General features: G+C 44.1%; 2 protein-coding genes across 3 annotated transcripts in view; one reads left to right on the top strand and one right to left on the bottom strand.

Annotated features, from left to right (window-relative positions):
* Positions 1 to 6,718, top strand: part of jph3b (junctophilin 3b) — a 57,542-nt gene extending 50,824 nt beyond the window's left edge. The window contains exons 4-5 of one of the 2 annotated variants that reach the window (XM_055934463.1): positions 601 to 1,556; positions 2,989 to 6,718. In XM_055934463.1, coding sequence (XP_055790438.1) covers positions 601 to 1,556; positions 2,989 to 3,069 — 1,037 coding nt within the window. In that variant the 3' untranslated portion in view covers positions 3,070 to 6,718. Of the gene's footprint in view, positions 1 to 594; positions 1,557 to 2,988 lie in introns of both variants that reach the window. The other variant, XM_055934462.1, reaches the window with a different exon arrangement.
* Positions 6,719 to 9,287: 2,569 nt separating this feature from the next.
* Positions 9,288 to 17,777, bottom strand: klhdc4 (kelch domain containing 4). Its single transcript, XM_055934461.1, has 12 exons — positions 17,549 to 17,777; positions 17,203 to 17,294; positions 16,771 to 16,849; positions 15,184 to 15,282; positions 12,370 to 12,506; positions 12,158 to 12,250; positions 11,790 to 11,952; positions 11,553 to 11,631; positions 11,207 to 11,415; positions 10,674 to 11,088; positions 10,436 to 10,582; positions 9,288 to 10,098 (listed from the first exon to the last, which is right to left on the bottom strand). The coding sequence occupies exons 1-12, from the start codon at positions 17,648 to 17,650 to the stop codon at positions 9,923 to 9,925; spliced, it is 1,791 nt and encodes a 596-aa protein (XP_055790436.1). The 5' UTR covers positions 17,651 to 17,777; the 3' UTR covers positions 9,288 to 9,922.
* Positions 17,778 to 21,515: the final 3,738 nt, after the last annotated feature.

The raw sequence follows: 21,515 nt of genomic DNA, 5'->3' as shown, positions 1-21,515 counted from the left end.
GTGGTCACGAATAGTCTGTCTAATTTAAAGAGGTATTATGTGCTGTGTGCATGATTGCATAATAGAATGGGGACGTCAAATACACGCATCTCTGGAAAGAAAATTAGGTCATTTAATTAAAGTCAATGTGTGGGGTAATGGTTCCTTCCAGATGCACGTCCCTTTGATTTCCTTAACATTATACTGACATCATCTGGTTGACATTAGCAGTACAGTTGTTCATGGCATTTACGGGGTAAGTTGGTCTCGCCTATAAAGCAGATGTTGGACTACATGCATGCAAAACAGAGAATAGCTAAATAACTCTAAATCATTCACTTTGAAATGGAACTATACCAATGTTTTGAAATGTGACTATCCCAAAGTTGTGTGTCATGCTGTCCTGACTCTCTCCCTGTGTCTCTCTGTGTCTCTCCCTGTGTCTCTCTCTGTGTGTCTCTCTCTGTCTCTCTCTGTCTCTCTCTGTGTGTGTCTCTCTCTCTGTGTCTCTCTCTCTCTGTGTCTCTCTCTCTCTGTGTCTCTCTCTCTCTGTGTCTCTCTCTCTGTGTCTCTCTCCCTGTGTCTCTCTCCCTGTGTCTCTTTGCTGTTGGTCAGGAGTAGAGGTCCAAAGGCCAAAGCATCAGAACTCCAGTGAGAACGACATTGAGGTGATTTCCGGTGGCACGGGGCCAGACAGTCCTGAACTCTACATAAAGGGCACCACACCCCCCAACCTGACCCCTGACCTTAGCCCTGAGGCCAGCCACCCCTCCTCGCCCCCCTGCAGCCCCACCACCTCCAAGCCATACTGCACCAAGAACGCACGCTTCCTGCGGCAGAGTGCTGTGGACGACGCTGGGAGTGGTGGCGGTGGGGGCGGGGGAGGGGGCAGTGGTGGCCAGGAGATCCAGGTGCTGATGGAGGGCCGTGGAGGGGGGGACTACCTAAGGGCCAACAGCTGGAGCGAGGACAAACGCTCTTCTAAAGAGGGCAGCAGGGGGGGCAGCAGGGGGGGCAGCAGGGGCAGCGGTCGCTCCACCACCCCCTCTGTCCAGGACGAGGCCAGGGACCGCACCAACGGCCACGGCCATAGGCACGCCTCCTCCAATCACAAGTCTCGAGAGCATGGCTCGTCCAATCACAAGGCCTCCAGGGACCGATGGTCGGACTGCCCGTCAACATCGTGGAGGTCCCAGCGGACGCACAGCGGTGACACGCGGCTGCTGGAGCAGGATGAGGAGAAGCTGAGCAACTACGAGATGGAGATGAGGCCGCTGCAGCCCATGGACTCCAACTCCCAGAATCCCTATGGGTTGGGAGAGGAGCGCCATGGTCACAGTGGCGAGGCCCGCTCCCACACACTGCAGAGACAGCGGCCTTCTAAGACCCGGGAGGGCAGGGAAAGGGAGGGACCGACCCCAGACTCAATGCAAAAGCTGGACAGTCTGAGCAAGGGGGACAAGTTGGAAGCTCGGCCTCTGCGCAGGGATCTCACCCTCTCCCCCCCACAAAAATCCTCACCCATTGCACTAGAACACGACGATGACAAGAAACTAACCCAGCTCAAAGCAAACTCGGTAAGGACGCCTCCTCTCACCCACACATTCATAGCCACACTTAGTCATATAATTTGCTTGTCATGTGCACACATGCAGAAAATCACACACGCGTGAGTAATCACTTGCATGCAGATGTAACTGCATTTACACAGCATTCAGACACAATTGTACTGTAATCAATGATAGAAGAGCTATGAATGTATCATTACTGTGCGATGTACAGACATAATAACAGAATGAAATCATACAGTAGCTATGTACAGTAGTAAGTGGGAGCATCCGGGGACCTGTTGTAGTCTCCTGATAGGCAGGTGCTCTACACAACACAGACGCTATGGTTGGACACTCTAACCTCCCACATCCCCTCCACCGCACCACACAGCCTCAGCTAGCCATCTCCCACTGCACCTTAGTAACAGCAGATTGGCAAAGTAGCTCCTTCCACAAAGCATCCCCGCATTGGCTGCCCCACGCTCTGTTGCTAGGAAACAGCTTATGCCTTGCTTCAGCAGTAGCCAATCAGTGGGCGTGTAATGGTGACTGGAGGGGGGGGGTTGCAGCCGCAGAGAGGCGAGTAATGCAGCTGACTTGTGTAAGACAGGTTCACATGAAACACAGATACATTCATGCATAAGCAGACACAGATTCTTTAAGTAATCGCATTGTAGAACACTTTTGCACAAAGCTCTCCCCTATAATCTATTCCAGCAGCACAGTTAAACGTATAGATATCCACGAGGATACGCCAACAGGGCACATGGAGCTAATGTCAACGTATCACAGACAAATGGGATCAGTGAACTGAGCCATCTACACAACATGTCTGGCATGGCGAGTGCATCACCATAAAGACAGGGTCACTGGCATATGAAATGCATCAATTATACACAACATACATATCCTTCGGGAATGATCATTCAGTTGCATGGTGTAGAGTAAACATAGCTGTTGTTAGAGGCTACCAATGAGCATGTGAATTACAGTTTAAAGTATTTTAGATGTCATACTATGGATTCAACTTAAGTAATTGCTTTGATAATTACATAGGTCATTTGTAATGCTCTTTCCCTTTTATGAGTGCTCCAGTCCTATATATTTTCCATGGCAGAGTTACAAAAACCCATCAGTTAGATGTCCCTAATAGTCTGCTTTTTTAACATGCTGGCTCTCAATAACACTGAGAGACTCATTTACAGTACATGCAAAGGCAGTATCTCTCAAATGAACCTAAATACCAACATTAAATAAAGTACACATTTGCTGTGCCTTTGCTTTTGTGTGTGTACAGGTAGAGCTCTGTGTGTGTGTGTGTGTGTGTGTGTGTGTGTGTGTGTGTGTGTGTGTGTGTGTGTGTGTGTGTGTGTGTGTGTGTGTGTGTGTGTGTGTGTGTGTGTGTGTGTGTGTGTAGTCTGAATTAACACGTTTTATTCTCTCCCTCCCTCCTCCACAGGGCTCCAGCTCAATTCTGGTCGTCATGGTGATTTTGCTCAACATTGGAGTCGCAATTTTGTTTATTCACTTTTTTATTTAAAAATGGATTGCCTATTCAATCCTATTATTATCTATGCTATTATTATAACATATTATGAGTATTATCATAACTATACAGCCCTTGGCCATTTGACACTATGTAAAGAGTATAGTAAGAGGATTAACAATATGGGGATAAAGCTGGTTCCCAATGCCCAGATTTCAGATAAGCAGTGATCTGCAAAATATATATATATATATATGTAAATTCTTTCTCTCCCTGACATTACCTGTTTTTCATCTTAAAGCATTGTTTAAAAAAGGTTTGTAACTTATTTGCACACGTATGATATATTCATTTAAATCATTTTTTATTCCTTACTTGCCTTTTCTCTGTTAATATTGCTGATGTTCTTTTGGTTTAGTTTGTTTGGAATGGTAGACTCAGATGAGCACTTCTTGTGTCGAATGAGACAGGATATAATGTATCTAGTCTGGTTATGGCTGTGTCCACCTGACCTGGGTTCAAAAACTATTTGACATAATTTAAAATACTTTAGCTGTGCTTTATTGAGCTTGCCTGTTGCAATGGAAACAATAGAAAAGTCTGAAAAGTGCAAAACCCTGCCTACCTGGTGGTCGAGGCAGGCTAAAGCAAATGCTGAAAGTATTTGAAAGATTTCAAGTACTATTTAAACCCAGGTGTGTTGTCCAACCAGGTAATACAACGTTAAAGGGATGGGAAACGGACCCCTGTCCTACCCACTGCCCTCCAAACCCTCCCCCTTCTCTCCCTCCTGACACGTTGTTACTCTTCCCAGTTATTAATTCAGTCTCTCATCCCCCCTTCCTCCGACTTCCCGGTAGTCCCCTCATGACATCACGCCATATCCTGTTACCCCCTTTATTTGTTTCATGTAACTCTCCTTTTATTTAATGCCCCACCATGCTCCACTATTCCTACAACCAGCCATCTTAACCAAGACTTCCCCAAATAGACCAGAGAATGTCCATGGCAAGCAGGTGCTTCATGAAAAATAGATATGATTAAATAAAATAGGGCTACAAAAACACTTTTGCAACTACAGATCCTAGTTAGCAACAGGACATGTTTACAATCTGAAAAACCGGGATGACCAACACAAAATTGCCTCTAACAACTATAGCACCATAAAACCTATCTATATTAGTAAACCTGTTGCAAATGTAGCAACTTGGGTTACCAAGATTGAGCCATGTGCAAAGAACTACTGTATATCAACTCTAATCTGTCTGCAACCAGAGTAGGAATAGTCTGTCTGAAAGGGCTTCTAATGTGAAAGATTCTCTTTATAGTCAACATACAACAAAATGAACAAATGATCTAAAGGAAAGAACTCTCAAACACACACACACACATTGTACAATACCATGTACACAACAGGTACAATACTCCCACACATACCGTGGTATGTGAATGATGATAAGCTATATTCATATAAAATATTGACATTCCAAAAAACTTTCTCAATGTCTCTCTGGCCTTTAACGCACAGGTTGAACTTTATATGAGGACTAACGCATAACATTATGTCAGTTCTCATCTATCTGCTCCTCTGTCCCCTACAGAGCAATTCTCTCTCTCGCTCTCTCTTTCTCTCTCTCGCTTTTTCTCTCTCTACAGTTTCATGTCTAAAGGTTTTTACCCAAATCTTAACCCACACACCTGGTCTGGAGGCCTAGTGTAAGAGGCCTAGTGCAAGTTCAGAGACTGTTATGTTTAAAACTGCTGCTTTCAAAACAAATTATTTACCAAGACAGAAAAAAATCATATTTTTGTGCTATTTGCAAGACTTCTGAAAAAACGCCTACTGCCTTGTTTTATAAAGTTGAAAAAAATATCGAAAATGCATGCTCATGTATGTTTTAGTTTTGTATAGATAAACCTTTTTGGGGAAAAATATAAATGTCTCCTCTAGCCCTCTACTGCTAATATTCCATCCTATTTTTTGGGAAGATTTAGGCTTTTCTCCCCCTCCACCCAGATTTCTTTGTTGCTAAAACCACAAGGAAAATCTGATATATTTAGAACATTTATTAAGAGGAACATAGTAGAAAAAACCCACTCTTTTCATAAGGAAATACAAGTTGGGGGCATAAACTAGTATTTCACTGCCTCTCAAACCTGATTCTTCCTCGCTGTCACTGTCCTCCAGCTCACTGTCCTCAATATCAGAGGGTGATCCTAACTGCTCCATTAGGATCCTTTCGCCCATAGAATGTCGCTGTGTCCATTGCATGTGAATGTCAGTGTATATTTTGGCAAAAATATCCATATCCATCAAATTACATGTCTTTCATTGAGCATGATATTGCCCTGAAAAGTAGCCTAACTGCACAACGTTGCCCTGAGGCAACAAAAAGAAAACTATATTTGTTTATATATATATATATATATATATATATATATATATATATATATATATATATGTGTGTGTGTTCAAAACCTATCAAATATGCTTCTTTACAGGTTCCTACACAAGTAGATATTTTTAATCTCTAGTTAAACATGCAAAAGAATGAAATGTATTGTACACTTCAGTCACACCACATGCTCAGGTTGCTCTGCCTCCTGAAAGAAGGTCCCTCCCCCAGTTGATACATCATACCAACTTCTGCACCTCATTGGATTGTTTACAGACATGTCATCACATATTATCATAATATGGGGAGGTTGAGGGGCAAAAATATGTTCTGTTGCCCGAGGGCAACGATGTGCAGTAGAGGGCTAGTTTTGGAAGCAGTATAAGAGGGGAGTGGGGGGGTGGGGGGCTGCAAAAAAATTACATTTAAATAAAAGTGGTACTTTACAGGCTTTGCCAAGTTGCTCTTAGTCCTGAGCAAGCAGAACCTTTCCAGATGTTGTCCAGTACTGTTCTGTGAAGCAGACTCTTCCATAGGGTAGCCTGGGCTTGCGCTACAGTACAGTACATTACAGTACATTACAAGATCCAGACACAGGCTACTAGTCTACTGCATCCCACTGCTTCTCCAAGACAAAGCCCACATCTTAGATGCAATGAAAACAAGAGAGAAAAAACAGACAAACTAAGAGAAGTGTTTTGCTTTTTTTTTTATATATAGCTGGCTAACTAACTCAAAGACTGAGATGTTTTATCGCATGTCTGTAAGGGGCTTGTACTCCACCCTGATTTTCCTGGTCCTCCTGTAAGTGATCATCCAGTCTGTGTGTGCTCGCTCTTCTCTTCCTCCTATGCCTCTCCGTTTCTCTATCCAGCAAAGTTAAACAGGTCTGCCACTGTGAAGGAATGAAAGTTGGGGCCAAATGTGTGGAGTTTTATTTTTCAACAACATTTGCTCCCCCAGTCTTGACTACATGAGTTCGTAGGTACTGTTGGAAACTGGACTGATAGCGTTACAGGGTTAAGGCATATTATGGGAAAGGGTTTACTGATTCAAAGAACAACTATGGAAAAGTGTTCCAGTGGCTGTTGATGATACTGAGAGGTGCAGAGGTGACAACTGGCTGATCTACCTGCTCCTGTGGTTTTTCTACCATTCCGACTGGAAGTACCCATCACCCTGTGAGCCCATCGCATGCCCAAGCATGCCCAGTTCTTTTCTTCTCCTCTCTTTTATTTCTTTACATTTTGGGGGTCTGTTCGTTTTTGAGTTATGTGGAGAAAATTATGAAAGTGTTTGAAAGAAAACTCCTGGTTTGTGGTTATTGAATCTTTGTCCTCTCCCTCTTTCTTCAAGTCTGGTTTTACTCAGGTCTTCTGTCCATAATGAAAAGGATTTAAGATGTCAGAGATAAAATTCATTGAATGTGCGTGTGTATGCAGGTATACACTGCATATTGTTAAATTGTTTAAGGTAAACAACATGTTAGATACCAAAGAACAACAAAGACACAGGAGTAAACCAAGCAGCTACTTTAAACTGCAGCATTGGAGGGTGGGTCACCATGGCAACCCTGACTTAGTATTCCCCTCCATCATATGAGGGGCGTGGTCAGACATGAGGGCGGGGTTTGTCTCCTGGGACCCATCTGCACAATATGAGAGAGAGAGAGAGAGAGAGAGAGAGAGAGAGAGAGAGAGAGAGAGAGAGAGAGAGAGAGAGAGAGAGAGAGAGAGAGAGAGAGAGAGAGAGAGAGAGAGAGAGCGAGAGCGAGAGCGAGAGCGAGAGAGCGAGAGAGCGAGAGAGCGAGAGAGGAAAATGGTGTATCAAGCTCGACACACCTTCATTTCCCTCAGTCTTCCCTCTCTGTGCCATTTCAGTCTATATACTGTAAGTGAACCCTTCCTCTATCCTTTTCTATTCTTCTTTATTTCCCATGCTCTTGCATTACCATTACCCAGAGAAAAAAAAGTCTTCCCCCTGAATAGATTTCAAATGGTACACTCCAAATACACAACTGCAGCTTGTAGGCTTCATGTCAATGACATTAGTTTGTGTGTGTGGCCTTCATGTTGCTACATCAGACAGCAAGACCACACAACAAAACCAGCAGGATGCAACTTACATACAAACTATATTCTTTAGCTTAGCTGGTATATAATGGCACAAGTACATAAGAACATATCCTAGTTGTATTGCTAGTATTGTCGTACCCCTGTCAACTCCCAGTAACCCCTATCTCAGATTCCAGAACCATTGTCCTTTTCTCAGTGCAGTTCTCGGTCTGTCTTGTCGTGTCTCTGACTGCCTCCCTGTCTGCTCATTGTCTGAAGGGAAGTTAAGCCAATTTCACCAGATTACTGTAATGAAATCACTGTGTGGAGTTGAGCTGTGTCCCACCACTAGAACAGGATGATGGGTAATTTCTCTAAATCTATTGGAGGAGGTAGAGAGGAGGTAGAGAAAGAGGTAACAGTCTGTCGTGGACTCACCAAATATCTGTCCAGCTGACAGCTGGGTGTATCACAACTACTCACATAAAACACACAAACAAATGGCTATAAATTGAATTATTTGACTTCTTATCTTGGAAACTGTATTAGCATGTTATGAGTCAGAATACTGGGCCGGAACAGCTTCAGTGCGACAACATGGAGAAGGGTTGATAATGAATGATTATTGCACCTAGTCAGTCTAAAAACACCTAATATGCTATTATCAAATAGGAGAACACCAAAAAGATCAAGAAAACAGGGTATGAAATTATACAACTAACACTGAAGTAGCCATACGCTCTGAATGAGTCTCACATGGGACTACTGACGAGTCTGTGAAGATAACACTTCATGTGCTCCGACACGTCAGCAGCACTGGGCCCCAAAAAAAGTATATTTTTAGTTATTTATATCTGTCTTTTTACAGGATTTTTTATTTATTTTTTAAATGGGGTTGAAGGCGAATGAAGAAGGGAGTGAGAGAAAGAGTTGGAGACAGTCTGCAGCATCCCAGTAACCTCATCCATCTATCTGCTCTCCATCTATTATTCATCTCTCCACTCTTCATCCCTCATTCTTCTCAGGGCTGAGAAAATAGGTCACTCTGGGATAACTTTCATTTGGAGGCACTGCTTTCCTCGCCCCTCGTCTCTTATCTTGAAGAATTATCTGGCCTTAATGGCTGTCTATGTACTCCTATAATCTCCACAGGCACAGCCAGAAGAGGACTGGCCATCCCTCAGAGCCTGGTTCCTCTCTAGGTTTCTTTCTAGGGAGTTTTTCCTAGCCACCGTGCTTCTACATCTGCATTGCTTCCTGTTTGGGGTTTTAGACTGGGTTCCTATATAGCACTTTGTGACATCTGCTGATGTAAAAAGGGCTTTAAAAAAAAAACATTTGATTGATTGATACCTGACTACTATTCTAAAGTATTTATTGTCCTTTTCAAATCACAAATCACTCAGTCGCTGAATCGTCCTCCCTCTGCGTTATACCTTCCTCTCTCCATCGTCAGATAAGAAGATGAGTCTGGAGGAGAGGTAGAGCTAAAACGAAGGAACAATTCACTTTTAGCATACAGCAGGGGGAGTTTGACTACATGTGTGACCGCTGCACAGTGCAAGGTTAACAGTTGGAGAGCCAATGTACTACATAGGTGTATATGTTGTGGCAAAGCTTTGGTATAAGTCAGAAGGGTAGAGTGGTTCAAATATGTCAAGAGTTGAGTCAACAACCTATTTTAAAGGCTAAAACATAATCTTCTTATCTTCAATACAACACAAACCCAGGGAAAGACCAACCAGTACTTATCAAGTTGAGCCATTTTCAACACTAAACAAATTGGCCATCACCTTTAAAAAGACTACAGACACTACAGAAGTATTATGGTTGGATGTTTAATGACAAATTGGTTTAGAAAACAATAATCAAAGGGGGTGAGCAATGACAAGGATTTTCTTACCATCTTCTTGAAGATATGAAACTAGAAACTAATTCCAAATACGATACAGTATACATACTGCAGTATAGTCCAACAGCCAAAACAGCAGCATATTTTCTTGCACAGTTAGGCCTACTGTACAAAGGCATGGGGGGTTATGAGGGCAGAAAATGTTCACCAAGCAGAGAGATTATTTCATTGGCCTCTTCAGTTTAAAGCAGTGTTTTCCAACTCTAATAATGTGTCATAGGGAAGAATGAGGGTACTCATTAGTGGTTCCCAACTCCAGTCCTCGAGTACCCCCAACCGCGTACATTTTTGTTGTAGCCCCAAACAAACTAACCTGATTCAACTCATTGAGGTCTTGATGATTAGTTGATAAGTTGAATCAGGTGTGCTTGTCCGTGGCTACAATACAAATGTGTGCTGTTGGGGGGGGGTACTTGAGGACTGGAGTTGGGAAACACTGATGAGTACCCTCATTCTTCCCTATGACAAACTATCACTCCCCACCTGTCCCATTCTCTCACTCACACACACAAAGAAGGCGGATACACATGCACATACACCCTGGCTCACTGCTGGTCTTCATAGAACACCTTGGCCATGGCTATGCCCACTTTCTGCACCTTTGTATCCTTAACCTCTGGGCCCATGTTGGCCCGGGCCTGGCCTACCCAGTATTGCTCTGTACGACTCTGGAAGTCTTCCAGCGCCTCACCTGGCTGCACTGGTGGGTGATCCTCCTCATCTGTAAACGCATACACCACACAGAAGAGAGTGTTACTGCTGGTGTCAACACTACTGCGACTGACATTGTGTTTAGACAGCACTGTCCCTTGAGGCTTTCTATAAGAGGCTTTTGGCTTCGGCTTTGATGCAACCTGTTCACTGCTCTAGTGGAGAAGTACATTCTCAGATATACTACGGCTTTCAGCCAATCAGCATTCAGGTCTCGAACCATTCAGTTTATATTGTCTGATATAACACAGCTTTCAGCCAATCAGCACCATTGAATACATGAAGAGCAGAATAAAGTAGGGTTAGAAACATACACTGAAAAGAATAGAGGGATATTTCTCATTTACCTTGTTCGTCACTTTCTTCTTCAGATTCCTCCTCTTCGTCATCACCTCCTTTAGCCTTCTCTTCGTCATCACCTCCTTTAGCCTCCTCTTCGTCCCCCTCCTCATCGTCCTCTGAGTCAGACCAGTCGTCCAGCCACTCTTGGGTCTCTGCAGAGAGAAGGGGTCAGTGTGATCAGGAAGACAACCTCCATCCCACAGAAACACACAGACAGAAAATCCCAGTTTCCCTCTTACTTACTGGGGTCCATCTCGACCAGCACCTCCCACTGGTCCATCTTGTGGAGGTCCAGACAGTACAGGTCGTTGAGGGTGAACTGGCGGTCGCCCACCTCAAACATGCCCCCGTACAAATACAGCTTCCCATATTTCACTGTTGCCATGGCACTGGAGCGAGCACAAGGCTCGACAAGGATGGCCGAGGCACCTTCCTCACCTTCCTCCTCCTCCTCTTCCTCACTCTCTTCCTCCGCCTGTGTCCCGGGGATTATTTCCTTGATGGTCATGACCGTTCCGTCTTCAGTGACAATCTCCTTGATGACCTCCACAGGTCCCTGTGCTGCTGCTCCTTCCTCCTCCTGACCCTGCCCTGAACCCTCCCCTGTCTCCCCTCCCTTCTTCCCCCGTCGACGCTTCTTCTTCTCCGACTTACAGCCCTGGACAAGGGGAGGGAAAAACAGGTCAACAACAATAATATTAACACAGTTGCTTACAAATGTCCAAGTAAACATTATATTTACTGTATGTGCCAAAATGGAGGTTTCCAGCAGTTACCTTGAGCTGAGCAGGGAACCAGCGGTGCTTGTTGATGTCATACAGGTAAAGGTCGTTGTAGAAGTCCCCCTCCAGAGTCTCATCTTCCTCCTCGTCACACACCCCTCCGAAGAGCAGCGCCCGGCCCGTGGGCCCCACAGCCAGGGAGAAGCCCGACCGGGCGGGTGGCTTGGAGCCTGAGGGACTCACCCGAGACCACAACCACTTCTCTGAAAGGGACAGGGAGAAAATAAACATGAGGAGCAATGTTATGTGAACAGAAATCCCATTGCCTCTCTGCCCTGCGTTTTATATGTCCAGGCTAGTCTGTAGCCAATAGTAAGTATAAGCCTGAGCATCACTGTACCTTGTTCTTCTTTGCCATCTCTCTTGAGAAGAAACATGTCAGAGTGGATGGTTCCCTTTTCCACATCTTTCTTAGCTTTCTAATAGGGAACAATAAAACACAACTTTGATTAAAATGTCATGGAGTTATTCAAAGACTTGCTGCATATCTCTCAATATCATATCGAATTAACATGAGCAAACTTAAGAACCTGTTGAGTGCACACACACACACACACACACACACACACACACACACCACTTTGGAGTATCCTCCGTAGATGATGACCCCGGAGCAATCGGGGGTAGAGGTCATCTGGCAGGCTGAGCGAGGGGAGGGGCCGTTGCCGGAGGGGGAGAGGCGACTCCAGGTGAAAGAGTCCAAACTGAAGGCGTGTACATCGTTGTAGTAGATAAAATCCCTGCAATATAAGAAGTATACTATCAACAAAATAATCTAGTTCATTTTGCATATTTCATGCAGCGGCTGTATCTAATATTGTGATAGTTTGACCTCCATAAAGCTAGCCAGAAGGTTCTCTTTCCTCTCCTCTTATTTCCTACAATTACTCCGCCTATCACCTCTCCTTAACTGACACAATAGCTCCTCCCATCATCTCTCCTTACCTAGCACTTTCGTGGAAGCCTCCGAACACCAGCAACTGCCTCTTACTCAGGACCATACGATGTCCACTCCTACCAGAGGGTGCACCTGGAACCCTGGGTTACAGACACAACACTTGAATTCACACACACACTGACACAAACAGGTTTATCTAGTAGCATCTCAAACATACGTTTAACCCACTATTACTACAATAGCAATATGGCTCCCTCACTTGATCTGCTCCCAGGTGTTTGTGGAGAGGTGAAGAACCCAGAGGTCTTTATAGTGGTAGAACTGCTCCCCGTCAGGAGACGCAAACTCCCCGCCAAACAACCACAGCTGCCCCCCTGCCTGGGGAACTACCACCGCCTGCAGAGAGGGAGAAAGAGAGAGAGAGAAAGAGAGAGAGAAAGAGAGAGAGAAAGAGAGAGAGAGAAAGAGAGAGAGAGAAAGAAAGAGAGAAAGAGAGAGAGAGAGAGAAAGAGAGAGAGAGAAAGAAAGAGAGAAAGAGAAAGAGAAAGAGAAAGAGAAAGAGAGAGAGAGAGAGAGAGAGAGAGAGAGAGAGAGAGAGAGAGAGAGAGAGAGAGAGAGAGAGAGAGAGAGAGAGAGAGAGAGAGAGAGAGAGGAGAGAGAAAGGAGAGAAAGGAGAGAAAGGAGAGAGAGAGAGAGAGAAAGATGGAGAAAGTTGGAAGGGAGAGAGAGAGTTATCAGATAGATACCATCTACTTTGGCAATCTCTCAAATCTCTTCATAGCTGTATCAAGCAGAGTCTGTCCCCTGGTGTCCAAAAGGGAGAACGACAGAACAATGGGCAGGCTGCCAGCTGAGACCCGCAGTGAGAGGAATCACTCATCCACAACAGAGAAAAAGTTACAAATAAAATAAAACATGTCAGTAAAGGTGTGATATGCCTTTGAGTTCCCCAGAAGTAGAACAAAGGTGTGAAAACGTTACCCTGAGCTGTCTAAGTGACTATAAAGAGTAAAGATAGACTCCTTGAAGAAGGCAGGGGGGATCTGGTGAGCTCTGTAAAGTACAGGGATGCAAACTGGTGAGGGTTCAAAAAGTTGAAAAAAATGTTTCACGGAAACACGAGAAATCGATGGAAATGTTATGTTTGTCTCTCTACATTTAGGTATATTCATACTGATACTGTACATTTTTACACCCACTGTATATCAACCGTATATCCACTGTATATCAACCGTATACCCACTGTATATCAACCGTATACCCACTGTATATCAACCGTATAGCCACTGTATATAAACCGTATAGCCACTGTATATCAACCGTATAGCCACTGTATATCAACCGTATACCCACTGTATATCAACCGTATACCCACTGTATATCAACCGTATACCCACTGTATATCAACCGTATACCCAGTGTATATCAACCGTATACCCACTGTATATCAACCGTATACCCAGTGTATATCAACCGTATACCCAGTGTATATCAACCGTATAGCCACTGTATATAAACCGTATAGCCACTGTATATCAACCGTATAGCCACTGTATATCAACCGTATAGCCACTGTATATCAACCGTATAGCCACTGTATATCAACCGTATACCCACTGTATATCAACCGTATACCCACTGTATATCAACCGTATACCCAGTGTATATCAATCGTATACCCAGTGTATATCAATCGTATACCCAGTGTATATCAACCGTATACCCACTGTATATAAACCGTATACCCACTGTATATCAACCGTATAGCCACTGTATATCAACCGTATACCCAGTGTATATCAACCGTATACCCAGTGTATATCAACCGTATACCCAGTGTATATCAACCGTATACCCAGTGTATATCAACCGTATACCCACTGTATATCAACCGTATAGCCACTGTATATCAACCGTATACCCACTGTATATCAACCGTATACCCACTGTATATCAACCGTATACCCACTGTATATCAACCGTACACCCACTGTATATTTGTATAACTGCTCATTCTCTTATAGCTCTATGCTCACTCTACCTAGTTGTATATCATGTATGTAAACTTTGTTTAAACGCCGCTGTCTGTATTCTGTCTCTAAATATTGTCTATCACTAGCAGCACCATATCACTAAGTAATATTCTGAGTATGTGTAAATGTACTTGTCGAATAAAGGGTATTCTGATTTTACTAACAACGTGATACCAGGCCAACTACCACAATACCTAGTAGTATGGTGATCCACCCCCTCAGATTGAGAATAGAATTATATTGATTAGACATATGCATCCTACCTTTGAAGCATCTCTTTGACTAGGCTATCTAGTCCTTTTCCCTGCGCCATCCAAATGTGCGCATAGCCAAGGTACCATGGTGTTCGCTAGCTAGCCAGGTAACATGACTAAACAAGGTCGTTTGTTATGAAACCAAAAACTCACAAAATGGCCTGCTTGTTCTTACAGGCGAAATGAAAAGATACCTATCCACTTTGCTCACCCTGGGAGCTGCTCTAATAATTAAACAAATGTAACAACAGAAACCCCATGACTGTCTGCACACCCCAACTCGCCATCACGGCTAAATAACATTTTCAAAACTGATGTGCATAAAGAACGGACGGCGAGAAGCAGCTGAGTAGGCTAATGGCTGGTTAGGGGGATGCGGCTGACTGCTCACATCTGTCACACGTGATATTGGATGAAGCACTCATTCTGATATAATATATCTGACATCACGCTCTGAACTCCGTTTGATATTCAATTTGTAGGACGCGTAGAGTAGGGATGCATCCTGTACTCGTTCATTTAGAGAGAGAAGGCAGTAATCGCAGAGGGAGAAGATCTGTTTGCGTTCTCTTTTATAGCGTTAATGTGTGATACACTCTACGTCTGTGAACTTTGCGTCAGATCCGCCCAACACCTTCCTTTAAAGGATCTACACATTTCACGTGGATGATCTATTTTGAGATCTAAACGGCGAATATCATTGAAGAGACATGTTTGCATCCCTGAAAGAAAATGGGGGTGGTTGTAGAGATGGTGGTTGGAGGTTGATAGGAGGTACATAGTTACCTGGTGAGCACAGCGTCGTGGAGGAGGGTTGGGGATGTCTGACTTCACCCAGGTGTTCTTCTTTATGTTATAGAAGAACAGGTCATTGTAGAGGTACGTCTGAAAGGAAGAAAATTAACCCACTGTCAACCCTATTCATCCAAAGTCAAAAAGGATTAATAACAGACAAAAATATGGTGAATATAAATATATGAATACATTAATAAATATATGAATATAAAGGCTCCCGAGTGGCGCAGCGGTCTAAGGCACTGCTTCTCAGTGCTAGAGGCATCACTACAGACTCTGGTTCGATTCCAGGCTGTATCACAACCAGCCATGATTGGGAGTCCCATAGGGCGGCACACAATTGGCCCAGCGTCGTCCTGGTTAGGGTTTGGCCGGTGTAGGCCGCCATTGTAAATAAGAATTTGTTCTTAACTGACTTGCCTGATTAAATAAAGGTCAAATAAAAAAAGGTGTTCAACATACACTATATATACAAAAGTATTTGGACACCCCTTCAAATTAGTGGATTTGGTTATGCTGACAGGTGTATAAAATCGAGCACACAGCCATGCAATCTCCATAGACAAACACTGGCAGTAGAATGGCCTTACTGAAGAGCTCAGTGACTTTCAGTGTGGCCCCTTCATAGGATTCCACCTTTCCAACAAGTCAGTTCATCAAAATGCTGTGCTGTTATTGTGAAGTGAAAACATCCAGGACCAACAACGGCTCAGCCGCGAAGTGCTAGGGCAGACAAGCTCACAGAACGAGACTGTAAGCTTCAGTGCTGAAGCTTGTAAAAATCGTCTGTCCTCAGTTGCAACACTCACTATCGAGTTCCAAACTGCCTCGGGAAACAACATCAGCACAAGAACTGTTTGTCGGGAGTTTCGTGAAATGGGTTTCCATGGCCGAGCAGCCGCAAACAAGCCTAAGATCACCATGCGCAAGTGGTGTAAAGCTCGCCGCCATTGGACTCTGGAGCAGTGGAAACGTGTTCTCCGGAGTGATGAATCACATTTCACCATCTGATAGTCTGACATATGAATGCATAGTGCAAACTGTAAAGTTTGGTGGAGGAGGAAAAATGGTCTGGGGCTGTTTTTCATGGCCCCTTAGTTCCAGTGAAGGGAAATCTTAATGCTACAGCATACAATGACATTCTAGACAATTCTGTGCTTCCAACTTTATGGCAACAGTTTGGGGAAGGCCCTTTCCTGGTTCAGCATGACAATGCCCCCGTGCACAAAGCAAGGTCCATACAGAAATGGTTTGTCGAGATCGTTGTGGAAGAACTTGACTGGCGTGCTCAAAGCCCTGATCTCAACCCCATCGAACACCTTTGGGATTAATTGGAATGACGACTACGAGCCAGGCCTAATCGCCCAACATCAGACTTCACTAATGCTTGTGGCTGAATGGAAGCACATACCTGCAGCAATGTTCCAACATCTAGTGGAAAGCCTTCCCAGAAGAGTGGAGGCTGTTATAGTAGCAAAGGAGGGACCAACTCCATATTAATGCCTGTGATTTTGGAATGAGATGTTCGACGAGCAGGTGTCCACGTGCTTTTGGTCATGTAGTGTATATGAATCGTACCTTTTTGCCATTGAAGAACTCGCCTCCAAACAAGATCAGCTCATCCTTGTCGGGGTGTGCTGACAGAGAGGCGTTCAACCTGAGTGATGATACAAACAGGATACCACTACTATCAAATCAAATCACATTTTATTGGTCGCAATACACATATTTAACAGATGTTAATGCAGGTGTAGCAAAATGCTTGTGACACCTGGCTGTGAAATCACCTAACACCTGGCTCTAACCTGAGCTGCCACACCTAACACCAGGCTCATGTTCAGTAGGCACGAAACAGCAAAGGTTTTGAAATTTAAAACATCTAAAACGAGACAATTCTTATTGTACAAGATCAGCCATAGTAACTCCCTGGTTTCAACACATTTTCTCCCGTTTTGTGCCCATTGAACACGAGCCAAATCAACACCTAGGACAGAGTAGTGGGTCGGTCACCTGGGTGAGGGGGGCGGGCAGGCGGTCTCCACAACTGTTGTCTTCTTTGCATCCAAGGACTGAAACTCAGCTATCAGCGCAGCCAGGTCCTCCTGTACCAATGCCAAAGGAAAACAACACAGCAGTGAACAACAGCTGAAACTATTCACTCTGTACAATGTCTGTCAGACAACGACATTAATGTAATGTGATTGAGTAGAAGTTAATTGACTTGGAATTTTACACACACACACACACAATTTGATGCAATAAGATGTTATGCTATAAAGACATTGTAATGTACTGTAGAACTATCTAGCTAGCTAATGTTAGTAGCTAGCGGTTGAAAGGGAGACAGACATGTTACCTCTTCTCGTTTAGACCGCTTTGAAATCTTTTTATCCATTTTGGCTGCTGTCTTCTCTGCTCCTTTCACTTTCTTTTGCTCTTTTTTACCCTTTTTGCCCATTTTTACAGGACAGTACTAGCTACAGATTAGCTTTGAATCAGTTGTGGAATCAGAACCACATGTAAATTGTCTAGCTAAATAAACTCACATGTACTTCCACAGACAAGCGCGGTTCACTTCCGGCAACAACAGCAAAGTGACATAGAAACATGTCTATTGTCTATACAATATGAAACAGTGCCACCCGTTGGACTGGATGTAGTACTAGCTCACTCCTAGTAAAATGAGAAGCAAGTTTAGACTCTAGAAATAGTTAGTTCGTGAAAAACTGTAAATCTAAAGGAATATCAACTTGGAAAGTGTAGGCTAGTTCTGTGGACCAGTGATCTGGGAAGCATTGCAGATGTTATTTCACACAATGAGTTCAGTAGATTATGCTACATTTAAATAAATTATGTTTCAACTCATATTTGGATCATGTAAGACATAATGCCTGGTATTGTAAAGAAGTATGTTAAAGGGCACGTAAAAAGATTAAGCTCATTCTTTTTAGAGAGGACAGGCCTGTTGCATGTTGTAACATAATTAATTGAGTTGGTCAGGAGAGTCCCAATCACTCAGACCTATATCTATCCTACCCTGTCTTTCCAAGGTCTTCGAAAGCCAAGTTAACAAACAGATTACCGACCATTTCGAATCCCACCATACCTTCTCCGCTATGCAATCTGGATTCAGAGCTGGTCATGGGTGCACCTCAGCCACGCTCAAGGTCCTAAACGATATCATAACCATCGATAAGAGACATTACTGTGCAGCCGTACTCATCGACCTGGCCAAGTCTTTCGACTCTGTCAATCACCACATTCTTATTGGCAGACGCGACAGCCTTGGTTTCTCAAATGATTGCCTCGCCTGGTTTACCAACTACTTCTCTGATAGAGTTCAGTGTGTCAAATCGGAGGGCCTGTTGTACGGACCTCTGGCAGTCTCTATGGGGGTGCCACAGGGTTAAATTCTCAGGCCGACTCTCTTCTCTGTATACATCAATGATGTCGCTCTTGCTGCTGGTGATTCTCTGATACACCTCTACGCAGACAACACCATTCTGTATACTTCTGGCCCCTTTTTTTTATTTTTTTATTTTACCGTTATTTTACCAGGTAAGTTGACTGAGAACACGTTCTCATTTGCAGCAACGACCTGGGGAATAGTTACAGGGGAGAGGAGGGGGATGAATGAGCCAATTGTAAACTGGGGATTATTAGGTGACCATGATGGTTTGAGGGCCAGATTGGGAATTTCTTTGGACACTGTGTTAAGTAACATCCAGACGAGCTTCAATGCCATACAACTCTCCTTCCCTGGCCTCCAACTGCTCTTAAATGCAAGTAAAACTAAATGCATGCTATTCAATTGATCACTGCCCGCACCTGCCCGCCCGTCCAGCATCACTACTCTGGAATGGCTCTGACTTAGAATATGTGGACAACTACAAATACCTAGGTGTCTGGTTAGACTGTAAACTCTCCTTCCAGACTCACATTAAGCATCTCCAATCCAAAATTATATCTAGAATCGGCTTCCTATTTCACAACAAAGCATCCTTCACTCATGCTGCCAAACATACCCTCGTAAAACTGACCATCCTACCGATCCTCGACTTCGGCGATGTCATCTATAAAATAGCCTCCAACACTCTACTCAACAAATTGGATGCAGTCTATCACAGTGCCATCTGTTTTGTCACCAAAGCCCCATATACTACCCACCACTGCGACCTGTACGCTCTCGTTGGTTGGCCCTCGCTTCATACTCGTCGCCAAACCCACTGGCTACAGGTTACCTACAAGTCTCTGCTAGATAAAGCCCCGCCTTATCTCAGCTCACTGGTCACCATAGCAGTACCCACTCGTAGCATTCGCTCCAGCAGGTATATCTCACTGGTCACCCCCAAAGCCAATTCCTCTTTTGGTCGCCTTTCCTTCCAGTTCTCTGCTGCCAATCACTGGAATGAACTGCAAAAATCACTGAAGCTGGAGACTCATATCTCCCTCACTAGCTTAAAGCACCAGCTGTAAGAGCAGCTCACAGATCACTGCACCTGTACATAGCCCATCTGTAAACAGCCCATCTATCTACCTCATCCCCATACTGTATTTATTTATTTATCTTGCTCCTTTGCACCCCAGTATCTATACTTGCACATTCATCTTCTGCGCATCTACCATTCCAGTGTTTAATTGCTATATTGTAATTACTTCGCCACCATGGCCTATTTATTGCCTTAACTCCCTTATCTTACCTCATTTGCACTCACTGTATATAGACTTCTTGTCTTCTTTTTTCTGCTGTATTATTGACTGTATGTTTTGTTTATTCCATGTGTAACTTTGTGTTGTTGTATGTGTCGAATTGCTATGCTTTATCTTGGCCAGGTCACAGTTGCAAATGAGAACTTGTTCTCAACTAGCCTACCTGGTTAAATAAAGGTGAAATGTAAAAAAAATATTATAAAAAAATGTTCCTCCTGGTGGTGTATAATTTAACATCACCTTCAAATTGATGAAACGAGCTTCAGTTTACTGTTGAAACCCTGTGACAGGCATAGACCATGTGCACCCGGCAGGCTTCATGTATGGCTCTCACACAGTGTCTAATCTTGATGCTGTTTTGGGGTTCTCTTTGAGTCCTGCCCTGATCTACAGTTCTAGCATTGAGGTATAACAAATGTATTCTGGGAACATCACCTTATTAAGGAACATGGTCAGTATGTCAGTGGAAGTTAGCTGATAGGATGGTTGGTCAGATAAGGTTAGTCACATCAGGCAAGTAGTACTGGTGCATCAAGTCTGACATCAACAGCTTCTATCCCCAAGCAATACGAGTGATAAATAACTAACAAAATAGCTACACGGACTGAGTTTACCTTGTATCTTTACTGACCTTCTATTTCAATATTTGCACTGTCTCTATGCCCACTCACAGGGCCCTACACACTCACACAACACTGTCACTCCAACACACACACAAACACTCACTCCTAATTAAATCTTGGATACAGAGCATTGGTAAGGAATTGTCTTTTTTAGGACACACCACTTGTTTTTCCATACATTGGGCGTGTAGAAGGGGCTCAGGCATTGGATACTCAATGGCCTTGAGTGGCAAGTCTGTCACATTCAGATTCAGCCTCTCACAGGCCAGGGCCAGAGGGTCATGGCTTCTTGGTGAGGATGGCAAATCTCCTCCTTCACTTGGGTCAAAAGATCCCTGCGTTAAGATAGCTGCCTGGGCTGGTTGTAAAGCAGGAGAGTGATCTCTGCCAACCAGAGCTTCCCTGGTCACCGAGGGGTCTCGAAGATGAGGGATAAGCCCTGTTCCCTCACTCTGTTTACTGGAGTGGGGACTATTAGGCATAGAGTAGGAAAAAGCGTAAGGCATTATCCTTGCCAAGGGTGTGCTAGCGCTTTCACCCCTAGTGGTGCATTATCCCCACTTGGGGATGGAGTCTCTAAAAACCCTTACAGGGTTGTCACCTCTAACAGTCTGGCAGTCAGTCTGGATCGATGCGAGAAGCGGGGTCTCTAGAGGCTGGAATAAGCTAGTGTCTGCGTGTCATGCGCACCAAGGGTGTAATAAATCTGCAGAGGGGGAAGAGAGTGTGTCCCAGTAACTGGGGTACTTCGAAAAGGAGTGAAAACATGCTCAATCCTCTTGGATTGTGCCCTAGTGAGTGGCGACAGGTATGGCCATACCGTGGCTATGTGCAAGAGAGAAATGACGTAAGAATGGAATGACGTAAGACGTCAGACGTTGTAGCTAAACGAAAGAAGGAAACATACTGTTTTCCCAGATGTCCTAATCCTGAGCAGTAGAGCAGCTACAGTATGTGTCTGTTCTGTCTTGGCTCTAAAATATTGTGGAA

The sequence above is a fragment of the Salvelinus fontinalis genome, chromosome 9 (assembly GCF_029448725.1).
Source record: "Salvelinus fontinalis isolate EN_2023a chromosome 9, ASM2944872v1, whole genome shotgun sequence".
Lineage (NCBI taxonomy): Eukaryota > Metazoa > Chordata > Actinopteri > Salmoniformes > Salmonidae > Salvelinus > Salvelinus fontinalis.
This window is presented reverse-complemented; position numbering and strand designations above follow the sequence as displayed.

Bases quoted from the DNA above. Each gene is read 5' to 3' on its own strand.
- klhdc4 (XM_055934461.1), bottom strand. From the start codon at position 17,650: ATGGGCAAAAAGGGTAAAAAAGAGCAAAAGAAAGTGAAAGGAGCAGAG. The intron at 11,953-12,157 runs GTAAGGAGAGAT...CTTATATTGCAG, and splicing joins GGCTTCCACGAAAGTGCTAG to GGATTTTATCTACTACAACG. The intron at 10,099-10,435 runs GTAAATGAGAAA...ATGCGTTTACAG, and splicing joins AGAAGAAAGTGACGAACAAG to ATGAGGAGGATCACCCACCA.